The following is an 18,677-nucleotide window of genomic DNA, read 5'->3' on the forward strand; positions in this document are numbered from 1 at the left end:
TTCCTTCTTTGGTAACCTTATATCCTGGCAGAACGTCTACTAATGGGGCACGCAAGGCAGAGAAAGAGGCAGGAACTAGTCATCTGGGCGGTGTCCTTCCTGTAACTAGTCACAGCTCTCTGCCTGTCAGTGCGCTCTACAAGGGTGATTGACAGGCAGAGAGGCCAGTTAGAGGCCTAGTCACAATAGTCACATTATTACAGTTGCAAATAGCTAAGAGGGTCGCAGTCTCCGATGGTTTGAGTTGAGGTCCGTGCTGATAAAGTCATGTGTGACTTGCAACCTATAACCGCAAATCCATCAATGATGGATTTTTTGCAACTGTTGCAATACAGCTTCACTATGTCGCAATACTACACTATTCACAACCATTAGGTGCAACATCTAAAGATTTTGGGCTCTCATGATGAATAAAAGTTGCGGCATAGCCCCTTGCCTATCATTCTACCCCTTGGACCGAAAAAAAAATCTCCAGTTGTAATCCTAGCTTTACTAAATTATCCAATATCCATTAATGCTATGTAATACCTGTTTTCCTCCACAAATAAGTAGAACTACAACCCCCAGCAGCCTAATATCACATTCATCAAGAAATGACCCCACGAACGTCTTCTTGACCTATGATTTCTCAGAGCCACAGCGCCACCTGCTGGCGGATGGGTAGAAGTGCAGAGTGCTGCCAGGTTGTGATATCTTCGCTCTGCCCCCGCTGCACTGGAAGCGATCCCGGACCACAGCGCCCCTAGCGGCCAGATGGCAGTGTACAGCGCCCTATAGAGAAGAGTTGGAGCTTGTACCGGGGCTCTCCTGATCCTGCGGCTCCTGTCGTTCCTCCCGGCCGTGCGGACGTTTCCTGCGCTCTCCGGATGTCCCGGGTTGAGGCTCCTCCCTGTACACGGCGGGCGGCGGGACACTGAGCGGAGATCCGGGAGAGAAGAGCGGAGGTCAGTGCCTGATCCCCATTGTATCTAATGCATTACTATCCTGCTGGAATCTCAGCCCTGTATCTAAGTCTGTATCACACGGTGTATCACTATGTATCTTTTATCTCATGGGGATTACTAGAGGGATTGCTGCTCAGCTCCCAGTCACCAGTCATTGGATCATTCTTTACTGATTGTTTTGCCCTTTTATGGGACTTCTTGTTTACACTGGACTGTGATTGTTTACACTGGACTGTGATTGTTTACACTGGACTGTGATTGTTAATATGTTTACACTGGATTTGTTATCAGTTATATAGGGCTGGTAGTGAAGTTCTTTTCTAGAGCTCTGTACACACACCTGTTTACACTGAACTGTGACTGTTTACACTGGATAGGTATTGTTTACATGTTTACACTGGACTGTGATTGGTTTACATGTTTACACTGGACTGTGATTGTTTACACTGGACTGTGATTGCTAACATGTTTACACTGGATTGTTATCAGTTACATAGGGCTGGTATAGCTCTTCAGTAGTGAAGTTCTCTTCTAGAGCTCTGTACACACACCTGTTTACACTGAACTGTGATTGTTTACACTGGATAGGTATTGTTTACATGTTTACACTGGACTGTGATTGGTTTACATGTTTACACTGGACTGTGATTGTTTACACTGGACTGTGATTGCTAACATGTTTACACTGGATTGTTATCAGTTACATAGGGCTGGTATAGCTCTTCAGTAGTGAAGTTCTCTTCTAGAGCTCTGGACTGTGATTGCTGACACTGGACTGTTCACAGTTACATAGGGTCGGTATAGCTGTCCAGCAGTGAAGTTCTCTTCTAGAGCCCTGTACACACACATGTAGCTGTATATTTCAGTGATTACAATGTTACATACAGGACATTTGCTGCTGATAAAAGTTGCAGTACATCGTTCTTTTATCAAAAAAAGGTTATAGGTTGATCTGTGGCGTGGATGTTGGGCTGTAGGTTAGTCAGCTACATGACTATTAGGTTCTAGGTCAGTCTGCTACTTGTCTGTCAGGTTCTAGGTTGGTAGCTATACACCTAGCAGAGCTATAGTTCACTTAGTTACACACCTCTAGCTCACTGTGTGCTATACACCTTCTTCTAGGTTGATCCACTACAAGTCTTAGATCATTCTAGGTCAATCAGCTACATAACTAGTAGGTTCTAGGTCTGCCAGTAACACACCTGGAGGGTTCTGGATCTGTCATTTGTGTACCTGGCAGGTTTAGGGTCAATTGTCTATACCTTTAATGCTTTGTAGATCAAGAAGCTCCATGTATATTGTGTTGTGTGTCGCCTCCTCGGCTGTCGCGTTGTGTGTCGGTCAGCTCCACGACTGCAGTGTTATGCTGTTTCTCTGTAAAGGATAAGTAAGGGTTAAGCAGCCGCCGTGTTGCTCTGCCACGTCCCCTATCTGTCCCTTCCTCCGTACTATCTGCTGGCTCAGCATCGGCTGTCATTACATCATATATCATGTACACGTCTTTGAGGAACTCAATGTATGAATGGGCTGTAGTAACAATAGGGCGATTACTCACCGTGATCTCATCCTGTCGGGTAGGATTTCTGTTTATACCCAGTAAGTGGAGCTATAAACCAGTAAGTATGGGAGATTATAGGAATTAGAAATGATATCATATGTGTTATTGTCTATTATGTAGCTCATATACATACGCTAGCATTAGGGTGAGGACTCGACCATAGATGGCCCTGTATATAGAATGGCTGTGTATAGAATGACCTGCTTGGTGATTGATGGTTCTGTTCTTCATAGGATTTGCTGCCGATCCTCATGGCTTGGTTGGACGACCAGCAGGATAACCTGAACCTGGTGGAGCAGGTCATCGTCCTCTTATCCTGTGCTTTCTCCTTCCTGGGATCTTTACTCATCATCTTCACCCATGTTCGTTGGCCGGAGCTCCGGAGTCGCCCTCGCCAGCTTCTTCTCTTCCTGTCAGTCGCTGACTTATTATCGGCCGCCTCCTACTTCTATGGAGTCCTGCGAGACTTTGGGTCCACAACCTGGGACTGCATCGCCCAGGGGGCTCTCTCCACCTTCTCCAACACCTGCTCGTTCTTCTGGACTATGGCAGTGGCCCTGTACCTCTATATCACTATTGTACAGTCCCAGCAGAGCCTGGCAGAGCACATGGTGTACTGGTTCCATCTCCTCAGGTTAGTAAAAACAACAGTAGGACTAATCCTTGCATTGATCCCATGGTCTGAAATGCTGAAATATATGAGCATCATAAGCGACAATCTAAAGGAACCCTATCAGCTCGATAACATGCTCAGGAGTCAAGGAGGCGGTGCCAGACTACAGCATGCTTGCCTCCTCCCTCCACCACCCCTCCTGGATCCCGAACCTTGACTGATTGATATACATAGCCCAGTCCTGGAAGCCAAATGGGAAGGGGAGGAGGTGGGCATGCTGTAGTTTGGCACTGCCTCCTTGACTTTTGAGTTGTGAGTATAATATATAACTTACAGGGAAATTCAGGATTTAAAAAAAAAAAACAACTTATTTGGCTTCATCTAGAAACAGCCCCACTCTTGTCTTCAGTTTGTGTCTGGTAGTGCAGCTCAGTTCCATTGAAGCAAACAGAGCCAAGCAGTAATACCGCACACGGCCTGAGTACAGGTGTGGCGCTGTTTTTGGAGGAAATCAGCTACGTTTCTCTAATCTTTGGAGTCGGTCCCCAACCAATGTAGTATTGCTGACCTGTCCACAGGTAGGTTAATCCAATAGACCACCTGTACTGACCAATGATCACCGGACTTTCTACAGTAACCGGGAACTTTCACTGTGTACAACGCTCACTATGTTACTCATTTTCCTATGAAAATTATTTCAATAGAAGCCGTAAAATTCTGGGGAACTCCTTTGCATGTGAATGGTATTGCCTGGGTGTCTGTATTTCTCCAAAGTGAGCAGCAGTAAAAATCCCTTTAAGTTGTAGCTGGAAGTCTCATCCGAGTTTTGTTTTATCCATTGCATAGTTGGTAATGAGTCTATACTACCCCTCTAAGCCTCCAGGACTTACTGTAATAGACAGAACTGGTATTTAATTTACAGACAATCCTATTGTTATTCTTCCTTTTTATGACAACCTTGATCACACATGTGCGGTTCCTTCCTCTTTCTATTCTGCAGAAGTGTTACTGAAAGCTGCTGCGGTGTCGGCAGTAATGTGACGGGTCTGAGTGCAGGTCAGCAGGAAATCCTGAGCGGTATTAATGCTAATCCTGCTGTAAGACGCGATGGTGGAGGACACAGCAGATTATACAGAGCGCCGACAGGGATCTCCGGATAGTCTCCATCCTCTTCATTGTGAATGTAGAGGCCATTATTATAATGGGAGAGAGATTCTGCTTTATGCTTCTTATAAAGTGGTGAACTCGATTTTCTTGTCTCTTTCCCCTCACCCTTAGGGGATAATGATGACAGAACAGAGAGAGTACATATGGATGTCAGAGAAGGGGTCCCCCCGCTCTGCTCCCCCTCTATTAGCAGTTATTAGAATAGGTGCATCTCTTACTGCATCCACCCTGCAGCGGGAAGATATAGTCTATCTATATAGTTATGTAGTTAGCATGTCGCTTTCTATTTGAGGTTGTAAGAATGGAACGTAACCTGCCTAACATTATACCTGTGTGCTTTTACTTTTCCCAACGACACCGCTTAAAGCCCTTTTAGTTGGACTGATGCTGCCCCCCATTTCTAGCATCGCTCATTGGGATCACTTTTTTTTGCTGAGCTTTTACAAGGCTGGATCACATGGATAGAGGTGAAATTATTGATTGGCATTAGACTTAGGCCTAAAGGCCCTATTCCACGGAGCGATTATCGGCCGATATTGGCCATTACCGCCGATAATCGTCCCGTGGAATAGAGGGCAAGGATCAGCCGACATCGTTCATGTCGGCTGATCGTTGCGTCGCTTGTTTTTCAAACATGTTAAAAAACAAGTGATTGATATAGCAGCGATCTCCTGCCAATGCTCCGTGGAATAGGAGCAGCAGCAGCAGACCGGCGCTATCCTCTATGGGTTGTTCGGACGATCTAGCGATCACCCGGGCGACCCCTTTGGCACTCACCCGCTCCCTGCCGACACGTGAAATAGCGGCGGCAGCAAGCGGGGAACGAGGAGTAAACGAGAGCTTATAGCGCTTGTTTGCTCTTCTTCATCGCCGCGTGGAATACTGTCTTAAGGGTCCATTTACACAGATTATCTGACAAATTATCTATCTGCTAAAGATTTGAAGCCAAAGCCAGAAACAGACTATAAACAGAGATCAGGTCATAAAGGAAAGCCTGAGATTTCTCCTCTTTTCAAATCCATTCCTGGCTTTGGCTTCAAATCTTTGGCAGATAATCTTTCTGTGTAAATGGTCCCTTAGGATCCTATTACATGAAACGATTTTTAACGACTAAAGATAAACAATCGCAAATGAGACTGTTTCTCTATCGGAGGGCTCACACGCCTTCGCTCCCGCTGCTCTCCGTGCAAAGAATTGACATGTTAATTCTTTGAGCAGAGAATGACGCACTAGTATTTTCTAGTTTTTACCCTTATACAAGGGTATGTGCACACTGAGGAAAGCAAAATAGGAGCAAAAATCAAGCAGAATTCAAGTCCCATTGACTCCTATAGGATTCCTCTAGCGGAATCCGCCCAAGAATTGACATGTCAGTTCTTGAGGCGGAACACTGATCCGCTTTGGAATTTTCCTAACAGAAATTACGCTGTGTGCCCGAATGAGAGGAAAGCCCATTATACACAGTGGAAAATATCAATATTCATATTGTACTGGCGGAATTTCCAGCGGATTCCATGTGAATTTTATCCCAGAATCTGCTTGAAGTTCCGCACCTATTCCTCAGTGTGAACATAGCCAAATTTAACTAGCATTCGCTACCATACAAATCTATGTATTTCACTGGAGTTTCCCTTTAAGGATATAGCAACATGTCCCGATTTCAGTGCATGTTACATCTGTATGTGTCTTTCCAAAAAAAAAGGAGCATGTAAGGAAAGCTGTGAGATGTGTAGAACAACAAGTGTATAGTAGGAAGTGTGAACAAGACCCTTTAAAAATATATCATACTAAAATTGTGGAGAACACTTTTAATTCCTCCAGAATGTTCATACACTTAGTGCCAATGAATGTTAATGTCCCCTCTTGATCTCCCTGGTGGGCAGGTCATATATGCAGATTGTCAGCGGAGGGAACAGTCCAGTCTTTGTCCTCGGCTGTATATTTAGCCTCCGGTCCTGTCATTTGTTCTGATTTTGTTGATGTTTCTAATGTCATGGATTAGTAATGGTGCTGCACAGTTTAGCTGAGGAATGCTTTGACAGAGGTCGTCTCATCTTCTGTAATGGGAGTAAACAAGATTTTCATGTGACCTCTGCCAGAGATCGGCTTCTACGTTTCTAACCGCGAGAGCAAACAACAACTCCTTGTCTGACAGATTAGGAGAGCTGGACTCCAGATGCAATCTCCAATAGATGGGCCATCAATAGGTGAACTTAAGTCTATATACTATTAAGTAATATACGGGTCTCATATGGTCGCTGCTCATATACTTTTTCCCATGGACATTTTTTGTGAATCATCTTTGGTCGCTAAGCAGAAGATGGAGACCGCACTTCCAAAAAAGTTCACACTTTTATTCACACCAGATGCAATGTTTCGGCTCAATGTGTAGCCTTTCTCAAGCAGTGAAAGGCTACACATTGAGCCGAAACGTTGCATCTGGTGTGAATAAAAGTGTGAACTTTTTTGGAAGTGCGGTCTCCATCTTCTGCTTGGCTACTCTACACGAACCTGGGTCCGGTTTGGTGAGATGTGCACCCACATATCTTTTTTTTCTAGTGCTGCTGGACACATGTTTTTTGGTTCATCTTTGGTCGCTGTGATTAAACTTCATGAAAACATTAAAGAAAGTAATTTCAAACAGGACAAACCTGCTAAACCAACTAATAATAGTGTCCGCCGCCTGACAGGTTTTGCATACTAGCTCTGCTTCAACAGGCGTAGCAGTAGTACAAACAATCCCTCTGGTGAATAGGCTGCTTGAAGAGTCGCCCACATAGGACGGAGATCACAATATGATCACAATGATATTGATGCTGCAAAAATCACTGCGGTCACATATATACTGTATATTGCTGGCTGCAGGGCCGATTCTGGGGTCTCTGCCGCCTGAGGCAAAGCTCAGGCGGCCGCCCCCTCGCTAGCTCTAAGCAGCTCCTATTGCCTCACTGCTGTCTCCCCGGCTCTGTAGCCGCTGTCCCGTCCCGCCACCAACAATCACCGATGTCCCCTCATCGCAGCCCCCGGGCAGGACGATGACAGCTGCTGACTGACGGCGCAGGAATGTGGCCGGGGAACAGCGATAAGCGTTGGCGGCGGGACCGGACGGCTGCGGCAGGACAGATGAGCGGCTGCAGGGCTGCTGTCTGCCGCCCCCTGCAGGGGCGCAGAATCTGCCGCCTGAGGCGGAATACTCATTCTGCCTCATGGCAGAAGCGGCCCTGGCTGGCTGGGCCTCTAAGGGTTGTCCAAGTCTGGTCTCTAGAGATGAGCAAACCTCGAGCATGCTCGAATCCATCCGAACCCGACCGTTCGGCATTTGATTAGCGGTGGCTGCTGAACTTGGATAAAGCCCTAAGGCTATGTGGAAAACATGGATATAGTCATTGGCTGTATCCATGTTTTCCAGACAACCTCAGAGCTTTATCCAACTTCAGCAGCCACCGCTAATGAAATACCGAACGTTCGGGTTCGGATGGACTCGAGCATGCTCCAGGTTCGCTCATCTCTACTGCTCTAACATTATAGACATGACAGAACTTTTCATCTGGGTTAAGTGATTGCACAACTGCCCTGGTTGTCATTCACTAGTTGTGTGTGTGACTATTGTGCAACTTGTATATCTGCCAAAGTTACAACACAGAAGCATGACTTGTTGTGGTTGCTAGCATGTGGCATAAAAAGCATATGCTTTGGGTATTGCCTGGTTGGGGGGGGGGGGGGGATGGGGATTAAAATCTTTACATTGTATTGAAGGAAAGCAGAATGTAGTAGACTTGGTTTACCAACTGAAAGTCAGATGATTACAATGTCATAGTAATACTGATAACTGGTCTCCAGTGATTCTGGTTGGTTGGTACCACTGTATGGCTATTCTTTGATTCAGCCATATCCAATATACGCATCTCACAAGAGGACAACTCAAAGATTATATAAGGGTCCTTTTACACTTACAGATTTATCTGACAGATTTTTGGAGCCAAAGACAGGAATGGACTGTTAACAGGTAACAGGTCATAAAGGAAAGACTGAGATTTCTCCTCTTTACAAATCTTTTCCTGGCTTTGGCTTCAGTAAAATGTCAGATAAATCTGTGTGTATAAAAGGACCCTAAGAAAGTAGCACAGTCACAGGGAGGAGTATACAGATCAGGTGCAAGCAGGTGGCAAAGCCTAAATTCAGCAATGAAGAAATAAAAGAATTTTTTTCATAGATTATAATTAATTTTTTTTTTCTTAAACACCTTGATTCTCTTTTCCAGGATTCAGAGCTGTGACTTACAACATGTGAATGACCCTTATCTGCTGTGTTCTTCATAAGCTCTTAACAACAAGTGCGTCTCACTTTCAGGGTCAATGGCGGCTAGTACACACTTATGGGAATTTGTTTAATTCAAGTGGGAAAGTTTACATTTGGAGAAGAAAAAAAAATAGAATCAGAGTAGTTTGTCATTGTTAAAGGGGCTATCCAGCGCTACAAAAACATGGCCACTTTTTCCCCCTACTGTTGTCTCCAGTTCAGGTGCAGTTTGCAATTAAGCTCCATTTACTTCAATGGAACTGAGTTTCAAAACCCCACCCAGTCTGGAGACAAGAAATGGGGGAAAAAGTAGCCATGTTTTTGTAGCGCTGGATAACACATTTAAACATGTCAGAACATTTATCCTCATTGTTCAATCTGGGGTTTCTACGCTAAATGTCATCAAAGTTACGTCAGTTATTCCCAAGGCATCGGTCACAGTTGTGAACGGATTGAACAAGTTCTGTTATATGGTGGTGATTGACTTTTGTTTCACTTCTTTTACTTTTAGGTTGTGCCTTTATAGGTATGTCACTAATAGTCACTACTAGATGGTGCATTCTCACCAACTCAATGGACCTGGTGGGCGGACACCATGGCATACATTGGAATATGGTTCTTTTGATTTGCAAATGTATACCATGGACTTGGGGTCAAGTTTAGATATGAATGTAACCTTTTTTCTATCTAGTGGCTTACCTTACAGTATACTTATTGCACACTATTCTGAGGATTAAATAGGTCTGCAAAGGTGCTTCATACACAGAACGATAGGATAGATAGATAGATAGATAGATAGATAGATAGATAGATAGATAGATCCAACAGTGTTGCTATTCTGTACATGCAGCAGTATTTCTTATGCTGGTTTTGTCATAAGAGGTGATTATTATGAATATCCAGCAGCTTAGTCTGGAATCGGGTGTGTGTCAGGGGTGGATTATCCTGGGAATTTGGCCCTATGTGGTATGTGATCTTATAATCACAACTTCTATGAACATATTGGTATAATGGATGTTTTTGGTAATATTTTAAGTACTGAGCAGATTAGTCCTATAAGTAGAAGTTTGTCCCATAGACTTTATCCCTCAGTCGGCTCAAGGTAATAAATGGGAACTTGTTTCTATAATTGTACAAAACTAAGTGATACAAACATTATTGAAGGGGGTTTTTTTTTGGCTTGATTTTTTAAGTACAGTGATATAAGCCACCATTGACTGCCAAGCTTTATTATTCCCAATAGGCCTTCTTAACAGTGCCACGAGAAAACACCAAGAAAAAAAATAAAATAAAAATTTATGTAATTGGTTTGAGGCATTCATAACAACCTGAGCTTCACTTTCTCCATCAGCCCCATAAAGTTGAATGCGCTGGTCCGGTCTGACAAAGAACATCCATAGTCATGGTGGGTGGGAGATCCCAGCAGAGGAACCACAGCAATCCAACACTTATCACCCATCCTGTGGGTAGGTAGGGAGTGGTATTCATGGGAAACCCCTTTAAGGTCCACGAATGGCCATACACATTAGATAAGTGTGGCCTGAATCTGGCAGGGCTGATAGCCCATCTAATGTGTTTGATGACCTCATGGGAAGAGAAGAGGGGTCATGCTCGTTGGGGTTTCAGATGCCTTCAGTTTCCTTTTGTTCTTGGAGAGAGAAACTGCTGCCAGAATAGTAAAGGTAGGTGGAATGAGAAAGATAGGTGTTAGTTGAACAAGTGTTTAGCAGACAGCTATCCAGGAGAAAGCCTGGACTGTGTAACTGCTGAAGATGATCCACACTGTTCATTAAAGGTCAAGTAAATTCCATAGAGCTTTGGGCAGCTTTCCCCTGTGTAGATACAAGTGTCCCTACTTCTGTGTATCCACAGTACTACAGTGTGACCCCCTCCCAGTCTAGCTTATTTGTAACCTCTTCCATGCTGCTGCTGTTTCTTGCATCTCTGCCTTGCAAACTCAGTGTATCAGTAAGCCATCTTCCCCCACATGCTGTCTATAGTAGTGTACTGTGTTAGGGTATGTGCACACTATGGAATTTCTGCTGGAAAATCCGATTAAAGTTTCCGCAGAAACTCTGTAGTGTGCACATACCATAAATCATCTCTCGGCCATGTCCGGGCATGGCAGAAAGGACCAGAGAAGTATGCGAGAGGAAATCCCTATGTGTGCACTACTGGCAAACAGTCCAGCTCTGGTCCTACCCCTAAAATGGGGAGAATAAATAATAGCTCTGCATGATGGAGGGGGCTCTGGTGGGCTCAATAGTGGAAGAAGAGGATGGGAGAATAAGTACATATATTAGCAGAAAACATAGTATACGATGATAAAACACAAATAGTTTATAACATCACTGCTTTATTTGTTTTGCATATACAGTACATTTTTCAAATTTATGTAAAAACTTTAATTCTTTCGAATCAGATAGCTGCCATTTTAGTGTGAATATGTATTTGTGTATTTTTTTCTATGTGCACTAAAGCTATAAATCCTTATTGTGACTCAGGAGCTTTGTACAGAATAGAGTAAAAGCCTGGTCTTCTGTATATGAGATCAGGGTCAGAACGAACACAGCGCTTCTCCTATGAAGCCAGACACAAAGTACATAGACGGTGTCATTGGTATCACGAGCCGCAATCCGAGACGTCCTGCCCAGTAAGAGGGGAATATTTATAGCATACCAGATCAGTCACACGCTTACCTTGGCTTCTCCTTGTTACTATAGCATAATATTATTTTCTATTACACCGTGTTGCTGTTGTGTTTGCCGTTACAACTTTTTATAATTTTTTTGTAATTTTTTTTTCCTTCTATTAATAATTTTTTTTTTAATATTTTGGCTACTTGCCCCCTATATAACTTTATGTTCTTTGCCTACAGTTGGGGAGTTCCTCTGGTGATCACTGTGGCCGCTGTATGCCTCCAGAAGATCGGATACGATGCATCCTATGTCTCGGTTGGCTGGTGTTGGATCAACATAGAAGCCGAAGACAAGCTGATATGGATGCTGCTAGCCGGGAAGGCATGGGAGATCCTGGCCTATCTGGTCTTACCCGTGCTGTACTTACGAATAAAGAAGCACATCGGTAGAGCGGTAAAAAACGAATTCTTATTACTTCTCTGTCCTATTCTTATTACTGTCTACAAATGATTGACAAGACAGATCACCATCATTTCAGGTTCTTTGAGAGGTGACCTAGCTGTCAACAAGCAGCAGTCATTTGCAGTGTATATAGTTTTGCAAATATTCTTCAATCCCCCAAACTATCATAAGCGTAAAAGCAGAGGATATAGATCCTTATAACAAGCACAAACTGGAAAATTTTCTATAAGGAGCGGCATAAATCCTGCCATATTTTTGGAGTTTTAGTTCAATACATATACATACATACATACTCTGAGCCTTTGTGAAAAAAAAAAAAAAGAAAATATTTAGAGTCAAAGATTTATTCTACTAAAGGAAGTGATGGCATATTGCTAGGAAATGTTATCACTTCCTGATGGGTGGGGGGGGGGTCAGACTGGGGGTAGCCCTCCCAGCCACTGGCAATGTTGAAAACTGCAATGCAGCCCTGATGAATTTTATGAGGTTGTATTGCAGCATGTTTCTTTAATAAAGTTATATAACTTTTTAACTTTCTTAAAGGAAATGTAAATATTTATGCATTTTTATACATTGAGTGACAGAAGTACGGTGACATGGCCCCTTTGCTGCCACCAGTGGTTGTGTTGGGAACTGCAGGGCTGCTCAAGCCCTGGTTCCAGCACAGCCAAATATGCAGCATCAGTGATACTCAGCCTCTACAAATGTCTATTCCAGGGGTGGGGAACCTCCGGCCCGCGGGCCTCATCCGGCCCCTGAGACCTCCCGATGCGGCCCGCAGCTCCCCTGTGATGGGCGCCGCTCTGGAGGAGGAAGGAGCCGGCATACACAGCATCCTCCGGTGTCTGTGACAGCTGCCGGACACAGGAGGATGCTGTCTATGCCGGCTTCTTCCCCAGCAGAACGGCGCATGTCTTCAGTCTCCTGCGGGCCGTGCGCGATGACGTCATTTCATCGCGCGCCGCCTGCAGGAGAAAGACCGGCACAGAGGACCTGGGACAGAAGAGGACATGGGCAGCGTGGGAGCGGAGGTAAGGTGAGTGGGATGTTTATTTTTTTTATTTGGAGGTTAACTAGGCCACCAGGGATATGCCTGATGGGGGTTAACTAGGCCACCAGGGACATGCCTGATGGGGGTTAACTAGGCCACCAGGGACATGACTTGGGGGTTAACTAGACTACAAGGAGCATCACTGGGGGGGTTAACTACAACAGCAGGGGCATCACTGGGGGTTAACTACAATAGCAGGGGCACTAGGGGAACAATACTTTGCCTTGCCCCGGGTGCTGCAAACCCCCGCTACTAACTGCCGCACACGGTATGCGGCCCTCGAATGATTTTATTAATGCCCGACCGGCCCTCGACATGGAAAAGTTTCCCCACCCCTGGTCTATTCTAATACATATTAGAATAGACATTACACTTGGGGAAGCAGCCTGTGTTACTAGTGCTGCAAGCATGTTACTCTGTAGCAGAACAAGCAGAGATAACTGTTAATTACAGTTCATTATGCTGTGACTGCAGTGCTACTGACACAAACAGCTTCCTCAAGGACTAATGTCTATGCTAATTATAATAGAGATTAGGGGATGCTCAGTATTGATAGCGTTGCGTGCATCATCAATAGCGATATGTGACTTTGTCGGGACCCAGGGCTTGAGCCCCCCCTCCAGGTCCTGACACAGCGATTGGTGCTATCAGAAGGGCTGTGTCGTCCCTTACTGCTGCCTCACAATGTATAAATGTTAAGAAATAAATATTTAGATAACTTTATCAAAGTTTTATTCTCTGGAATATCCCCTTAAGGTATATCCATGATGGGAATTCTGTTTAACAGAAGTGTAAGAGGGCTTGTGTGTGACCATAATGTCTGTGCTATAATAACTAATTGTCCTTGTGTTACTTAATAAGAACACTAGGGGGCACACAATATGCAGTATTTATTTTCATAGCACACATATTACTGTAACTGCTGTTATATGTAATTCTGGTTACCTGTAACTTATGGGATGTGTTTAAATCACAGGGAGGAGCATACTGTGGGCTAGAGGAGGGGAGGATACCCCTGGAGCAATAGCTAAATAAAATGAATCAAGTATAAACTAGATAGCAAATATTCTATGTATGGAACTAGATGCCATATAATAGTATAATAATCCAATGATAAGTAAACTAATATGAGTGATAGACATGTAACTACAAGACACAAACATTACCGATTGCAGGCCTACGTCTCATTCATGATTGCTTCATCGCATTCTTATGTACAGTATATGAAATCAAGTATAGATAACATATCAGACCTTCCAAATTAAGGTTATGTTCACACTATGTACTATTTTTGAAAAGAACGGCCACTGTTTCCAATGAAAAACAGCAACCATTCTTTCCAGCCTGGGAAGCATTGCATTGAAATCAACCGCTCTGTTCACACACCGCACAGGAGTTGTTCATTGAAGCCGTGAAATTAACATGTCAAATAATAACGGCCACTGGGCATGAACAGTGGCCGTTATTATTTGTCCACGCACACATGGACTGCCTTTTTTGGCAGTCCGTGCATCCATTAGTCAATTGATGTCTATGCGGCCATCAGAGCTCAAAGGGTATGTTCACACTGAGCAAATGTGGCCGAATTCCGCATCAGAACCCCGCCTGCCTTAGTGTGACAGTGTTTCTCTATGGAAGGGGGCATGCGCGCTGCTGCGTGCGTTGCTCTCCATTTAAAGAATGGACATGTCAATTCTTTGCATAGAGAGTGGCGGGAGCAGAGGTGCGTAAGCCCTCCCATAGAGAAACACTGTCACACTAAGGCAGGCGGGGTTCTGATGCGGAATTCGGCCACATTTGCTCAGTGTGAACATACCTTTTGAGCTCTGATGGCCGCAGGAACATGCGACCACGGACCTGGTGTTCGTCCAATATAACAGCGGCCGTTGTTATGCATTGTGTGAACATAGCCTTATACTGTTGTTTCCAGATGTGGACATGAGTTCAGAGATAGGGTGGTGTCATGGGGAACAACTTTAACTAATGCAGAAGGGACAAGGCCTATACTTACACTAACCACAGTCCATAGGTTTAGTGGATGCACACTTTAATTACTAGTTAATTTGCATCTTTAGACTTTGTTTTTCTTCTATAAATTCTAATTACTAGGCGGTTCTATAATCGCTTCCTCTACTTGATCTGGAAGTCATTAGTAGCAATTATTTCTTGTAATGTAGGTTGAGGGATGTTTTATGAATCCAGAATGAATCTTGTGAATACACATTGTTTTTTGTCCTATCTGGGATATTTGCTATGAAAGGCTGGGTGTAACACTGCTCCATTTATTATACATACATATATATTACAACCAATAACCTAGATGATAATTGATATGTGTCAGTCGTCTGGATGAAGACACTTTCTTAATAAGCTGCTGATAGGAGTTCCCAGACTCGGCCATTCATACTCCCTACAAGCGTTCACGTGAACAGTGTTTGTTTTTATGTGCTGGCTGCTGCCCATGTGTGACCTCTTACTTCTTCCTTCAGCATAGAGCGTTGTCTGAATACCGTCCAATCCTGTCGGCAGCTCCGGTCTACCAGCCCAGAACCATAGCAGACAAGAAGCTCATTTTCATCCCCATTATTTTCATCTTTCTCCGTATCTGGAGCACCATCCGCTTTATTTTGACTCTCTGTGGGTCTGCAGCTGTGCACAACCCCATCCTCATCATTTTGCATGTAAGTAGGATCATATCATATCATACCAACCGGTCGTATCATATGTTAATATATATAGGAATAGTGGGCACCGCTAAAAGTAAGGAGTGCTAAACCAATGCATATAAGTAACAGACAACTCCCCAAAAAGACAAAAGCATATGCACAAAAAGGTAGCACATCATAATGAAACTTTATTGAGACAATAACAGAATATACAGAAAAATACCATAAACTATGCAGGGGTAAAGCAATAAGGGAGACAAACCCCAAACACTACCCTACATTAAAAACACTTAAAATGTCAACATAGGACCCGCCGGCGTACCAGCAAGGTCTAACAACCACTCTGACCCCGGACCATATGGGTTTAACAAAGCTGCCTAAGCAGTATCCCTATGACATATGACATCAAGAAAAATAATTAATATGAACAAAGGGTAGATTAATGAAACGATCACCATGTGTAGTCCAAAAAATAATAAAAAGCGGGTCAGATAGGCAACAGTCACTAGCGCCACTTAGTCACTAGCGCCACTTAGCCCCGCACCGGTGGCGTTATGGGCGTGGCTAAGAGGCGCTAGTGCCACGAGGCCCCGCCCACTTAACACAGTCTGCAGTTGATAAAAGAGGACTTTTTACTTGAACAAGCACCATGACGTATAATATAAAATAAGGTATGAAAACCGCTAAATTTACTCTTTACACCTGTGTAGAGATGTCAGAATGCACAAAGGAGGTGACAGTGTCACTTTAAGTATATAATTTTGGCCTTATTGTAGAAAGGTGTACATTGCTGCATTGGACGATGTGTTATTATATTTCATACATTTACATATTTGTCTTTTTCCGTCATCAGGGCATTGGGAATAGTTTCCAAGGAGGAGCGAACTGCATCATGTTTGTCCTGTGCACTCGCGTCATCAGAACGCGTTTGCTGACATCACTCCGTTGCTGCTGCTGCAAGTCTACAGGGCAGAATGACTTCAGAGAGAGCGCCGTGTCTGAGGGATACGCATCCGGTTACGGCTCAACAGGAGAAACCCAAGACAGCCTGAAGTGGTCTCCTCACCTGCCCAGCACTTGATTATCCCGCTACCGTGTGCCAGTCATAGAGTCTATGGAAATCCTATACATCTTCCTCTTTAGGCTGCATTTAGTGCGGATAGATTTTACCTCTTTTACTGGTGTAAGGCTGAATCAGGATTTGCGGTGTATGTGGAGCTTCAGTGTCCCTGTGTCAGGGCTGACCTTACATAGAGGATATTTTCTCGATAGAATGTGACATGTAGAATAAGTCAATGACGTGCACTTTATGAATCCAATGTTCTGAGTTTACATTACCTTTCTGTGAGGCAGGAGCCAGGTCGGCAGTACACCACTGCAGTATGACTGGTTGTTTACAATCGATTCCTTATATACATCTACAGTTCTTTCCTGGCCACAGAAAAAGTTAGATTGGCTCCTGAAAGGATATAATATAGTCCTGCCTGTCTGTGTACTCCACTGTTACACACACTCCACTAGTTGGCCCAAGAGCTATTTACCATACTGGTGCTAAGTGCATTGATGACCTCTGTCTAAAGCCGCCGATCCCATGCCAGCCATTAGCAGTCTTTTGTATAAAGATGACCACTACTGTACACAGTTGGTTATAATCCGTGATAGAATTTACCTATAAGGGTCTTTTTTTTAAAATCTCCCATAAGTGACCTTTGAAGTCTTCCATACTTCTACCATACACCCAGGCTCCATTGATTGTAGTATCACTTTTATTCATATTATAATGGTTTGGGTTGTAGGTTTTCTGTGGTTGCGCTTGTTGTTGTGCAGTGCTTCCCAACCTGTGGCCCACCAGCCATTGCAAAACTACAACTCCTTTCATTGTCAACCTGATTGGAGTTGTGGCTTCGTAATAGCCAGAAAGCCACAGGTTAGGGAGCACTGCTATTTTGTATGTATATCTGTGCCACAACTTGGTCTCTTTGAGAGTATTTTTTATTATGTTTAGAGTGAAGCCATGTTCTCTTTACTCTGATCCAATGACTGAACTATGCAATCTTTTCACAGGGGGATGAATTTGTCTTGCACTTCTTTTTTTCCTCACACTCCTAAGTGTTCATGATTTCTTACTGACCTGTTGGTAATACTGAAGACCTCAGACATCATAGTGCCTTCAAACTATATTTACTACAAGACTCTGGGGTCCGTCCATGTTTGAGTGGTTTTGTATGTGTACTGCTTCATGCTTGGAGATCGCAAGGATCTTTACCAGGAGATTTCTTTGGATCACTGTTTAACTGACCGGCTGGTGGGTCATTTGGTTTTGGATTAGGTATGTGCAATCTACTGCCTCTTTCCAGTACTGCCGCATATTAGTGCATCTGCACCGAAAACCTCATCAGTGGTTATATTGATATTCAATCAACTTATGACATCAATTTTTTTATTGCAGCTAAAACAAAATAAAAACATGAAGCTTTGTGAACAGTCTTGGTTAAAAATATCCAACAATTTTGTTTTTACAGGTACTGTGTAAATCTATGTTTCCATGGTAACAGACAACACCTAAACCCTGTGTAGTCTGATACCATGCAGCCTACTAGATGTACATTACAAGAAAAGAATGCACTGGAGTAGAGCTGTAAGATCAGACTACACAGAATTTGTTGTCTGTTACTATGAAGACACATTGGTCTGCATAGGAGCTGCAGACTCTAAACGGTTAGGATATGTTAAGCAGCCTGTTTAAAAAAGCTGCTTTCCCTTTTATTTTAGATTGGAGTAAAGTTGGACATATCTTTTAAGATCAAATGGGGTTAGCCATGAAATTATCTTTCCTGGTATCCAATTTAAATATGTTCGGTGTATAAATTGTATTCTGCAATTTGTGCGTCACAGACTCTGTGGTGGTCATAGACATAAGATTGCTGGAAGGCACCGCAGTAATTGTATGACAACAAATAGGTATCGTGCACCCATGGATGAGGAATGGTATGTTCCTCGAGGGCTCGCTGTATTGCTGGAATGTAAGAGGTCAAGTAAAAAATAGAATCTGCACTAAGAATAGATCAGTAAACAAGTATGACTGTAAAATCCCCATAATAAGGAATCTAAAAAAATAAAACGTGCTAGTGATGTAAGGCTGGGCAGTATCTTATGTCTATGGCCAGCTCTGTGGGAACTCCATTTATTCCTTACTTTGGCTTCTGTTCCAGTGAAGCGCTGTTACTTGAAACTGTTTGTGGAAAATTTAAATAAATTTTTTTCATATTTATAAATAA

At 43.5% G+C, this 18,677-nt stretch overlaps 1 protein-coding gene across 3 annotated transcripts; it reads left to right on the forward strand.

Moving 5' to 3' along the window:
• The first annotated feature begins 749 nt into the window (after positions 1-749).
• On the forward strand, positions 750-18,677 carry GPR157 (G protein-coupled receptor 157). 3 transcript variants are annotated; one of them, XM_069946831.1, is made up of 5 exons: positions 750-944; positions 2,736-3,136; positions 11,460-11,673; positions 15,223-15,414; positions 16,253-18,677. In XM_069946831.1, exons 2-5 carry the CDS (start codon positions 2,754-2,756, stop codon positions 16,478-16,480), a joined length of 1,017 nt encoding a protein of 338 aa, XP_069802932.1. In that variant the 5' UTR covers positions 750-944; positions 2,736-2,753; the 3' UTR covers positions 16,481-18,677. The 3 variants fall into 3 exon arrangements, with proteins under 3 accessions (XP_069802932.1, XP_069802933.1, XP_069802931.1); XM_069946832.1 differs by having other exon boundaries at positions 933-1,011; XM_069946830.1 differs by lacking the exon at positions 750-944 and adding an exon at positions 2,308-2,560.

Source organism: Dendropsophus ebraccatus, chromosome 12 (assembly GCF_027789765.1).
Source record: "Dendropsophus ebraccatus isolate aDenEbr1 chromosome 12, aDenEbr1.pat, whole genome shotgun sequence".
Lineage (NCBI taxonomy): Eukaryota > Metazoa > Chordata > Amphibia > Anura > Hylidae > Dendropsophus > Dendropsophus ebraccatus.

What these genes read in the sequence shown, in the direction of transcription:
- GPR157 (XM_069946830.1), top strand. Translation starts at nt 2,435, where the DNA reads ATGTACACGTCTTTGAGGAACTCAATGTATGAATGGGCTGTAGTAACA. An exon ending in GTAAGTGGAGCTATAAACCA is followed by an intron (nt 2,561 to 2,735) that starts GTAAGTATGGGA and finishes TGTTCTTCATAG; the next exon opens with GATTTGCTGCCGATCCTCAT. An exon ending in AGAAGCACATCGGTAGAGCG is followed by an intron (nt 11,674 to 15,222) that starts GTAAAAAACGAA and finishes TTCTTCCTTCAG; the next exon opens with CATAGAGCGTTGTCTGAATA.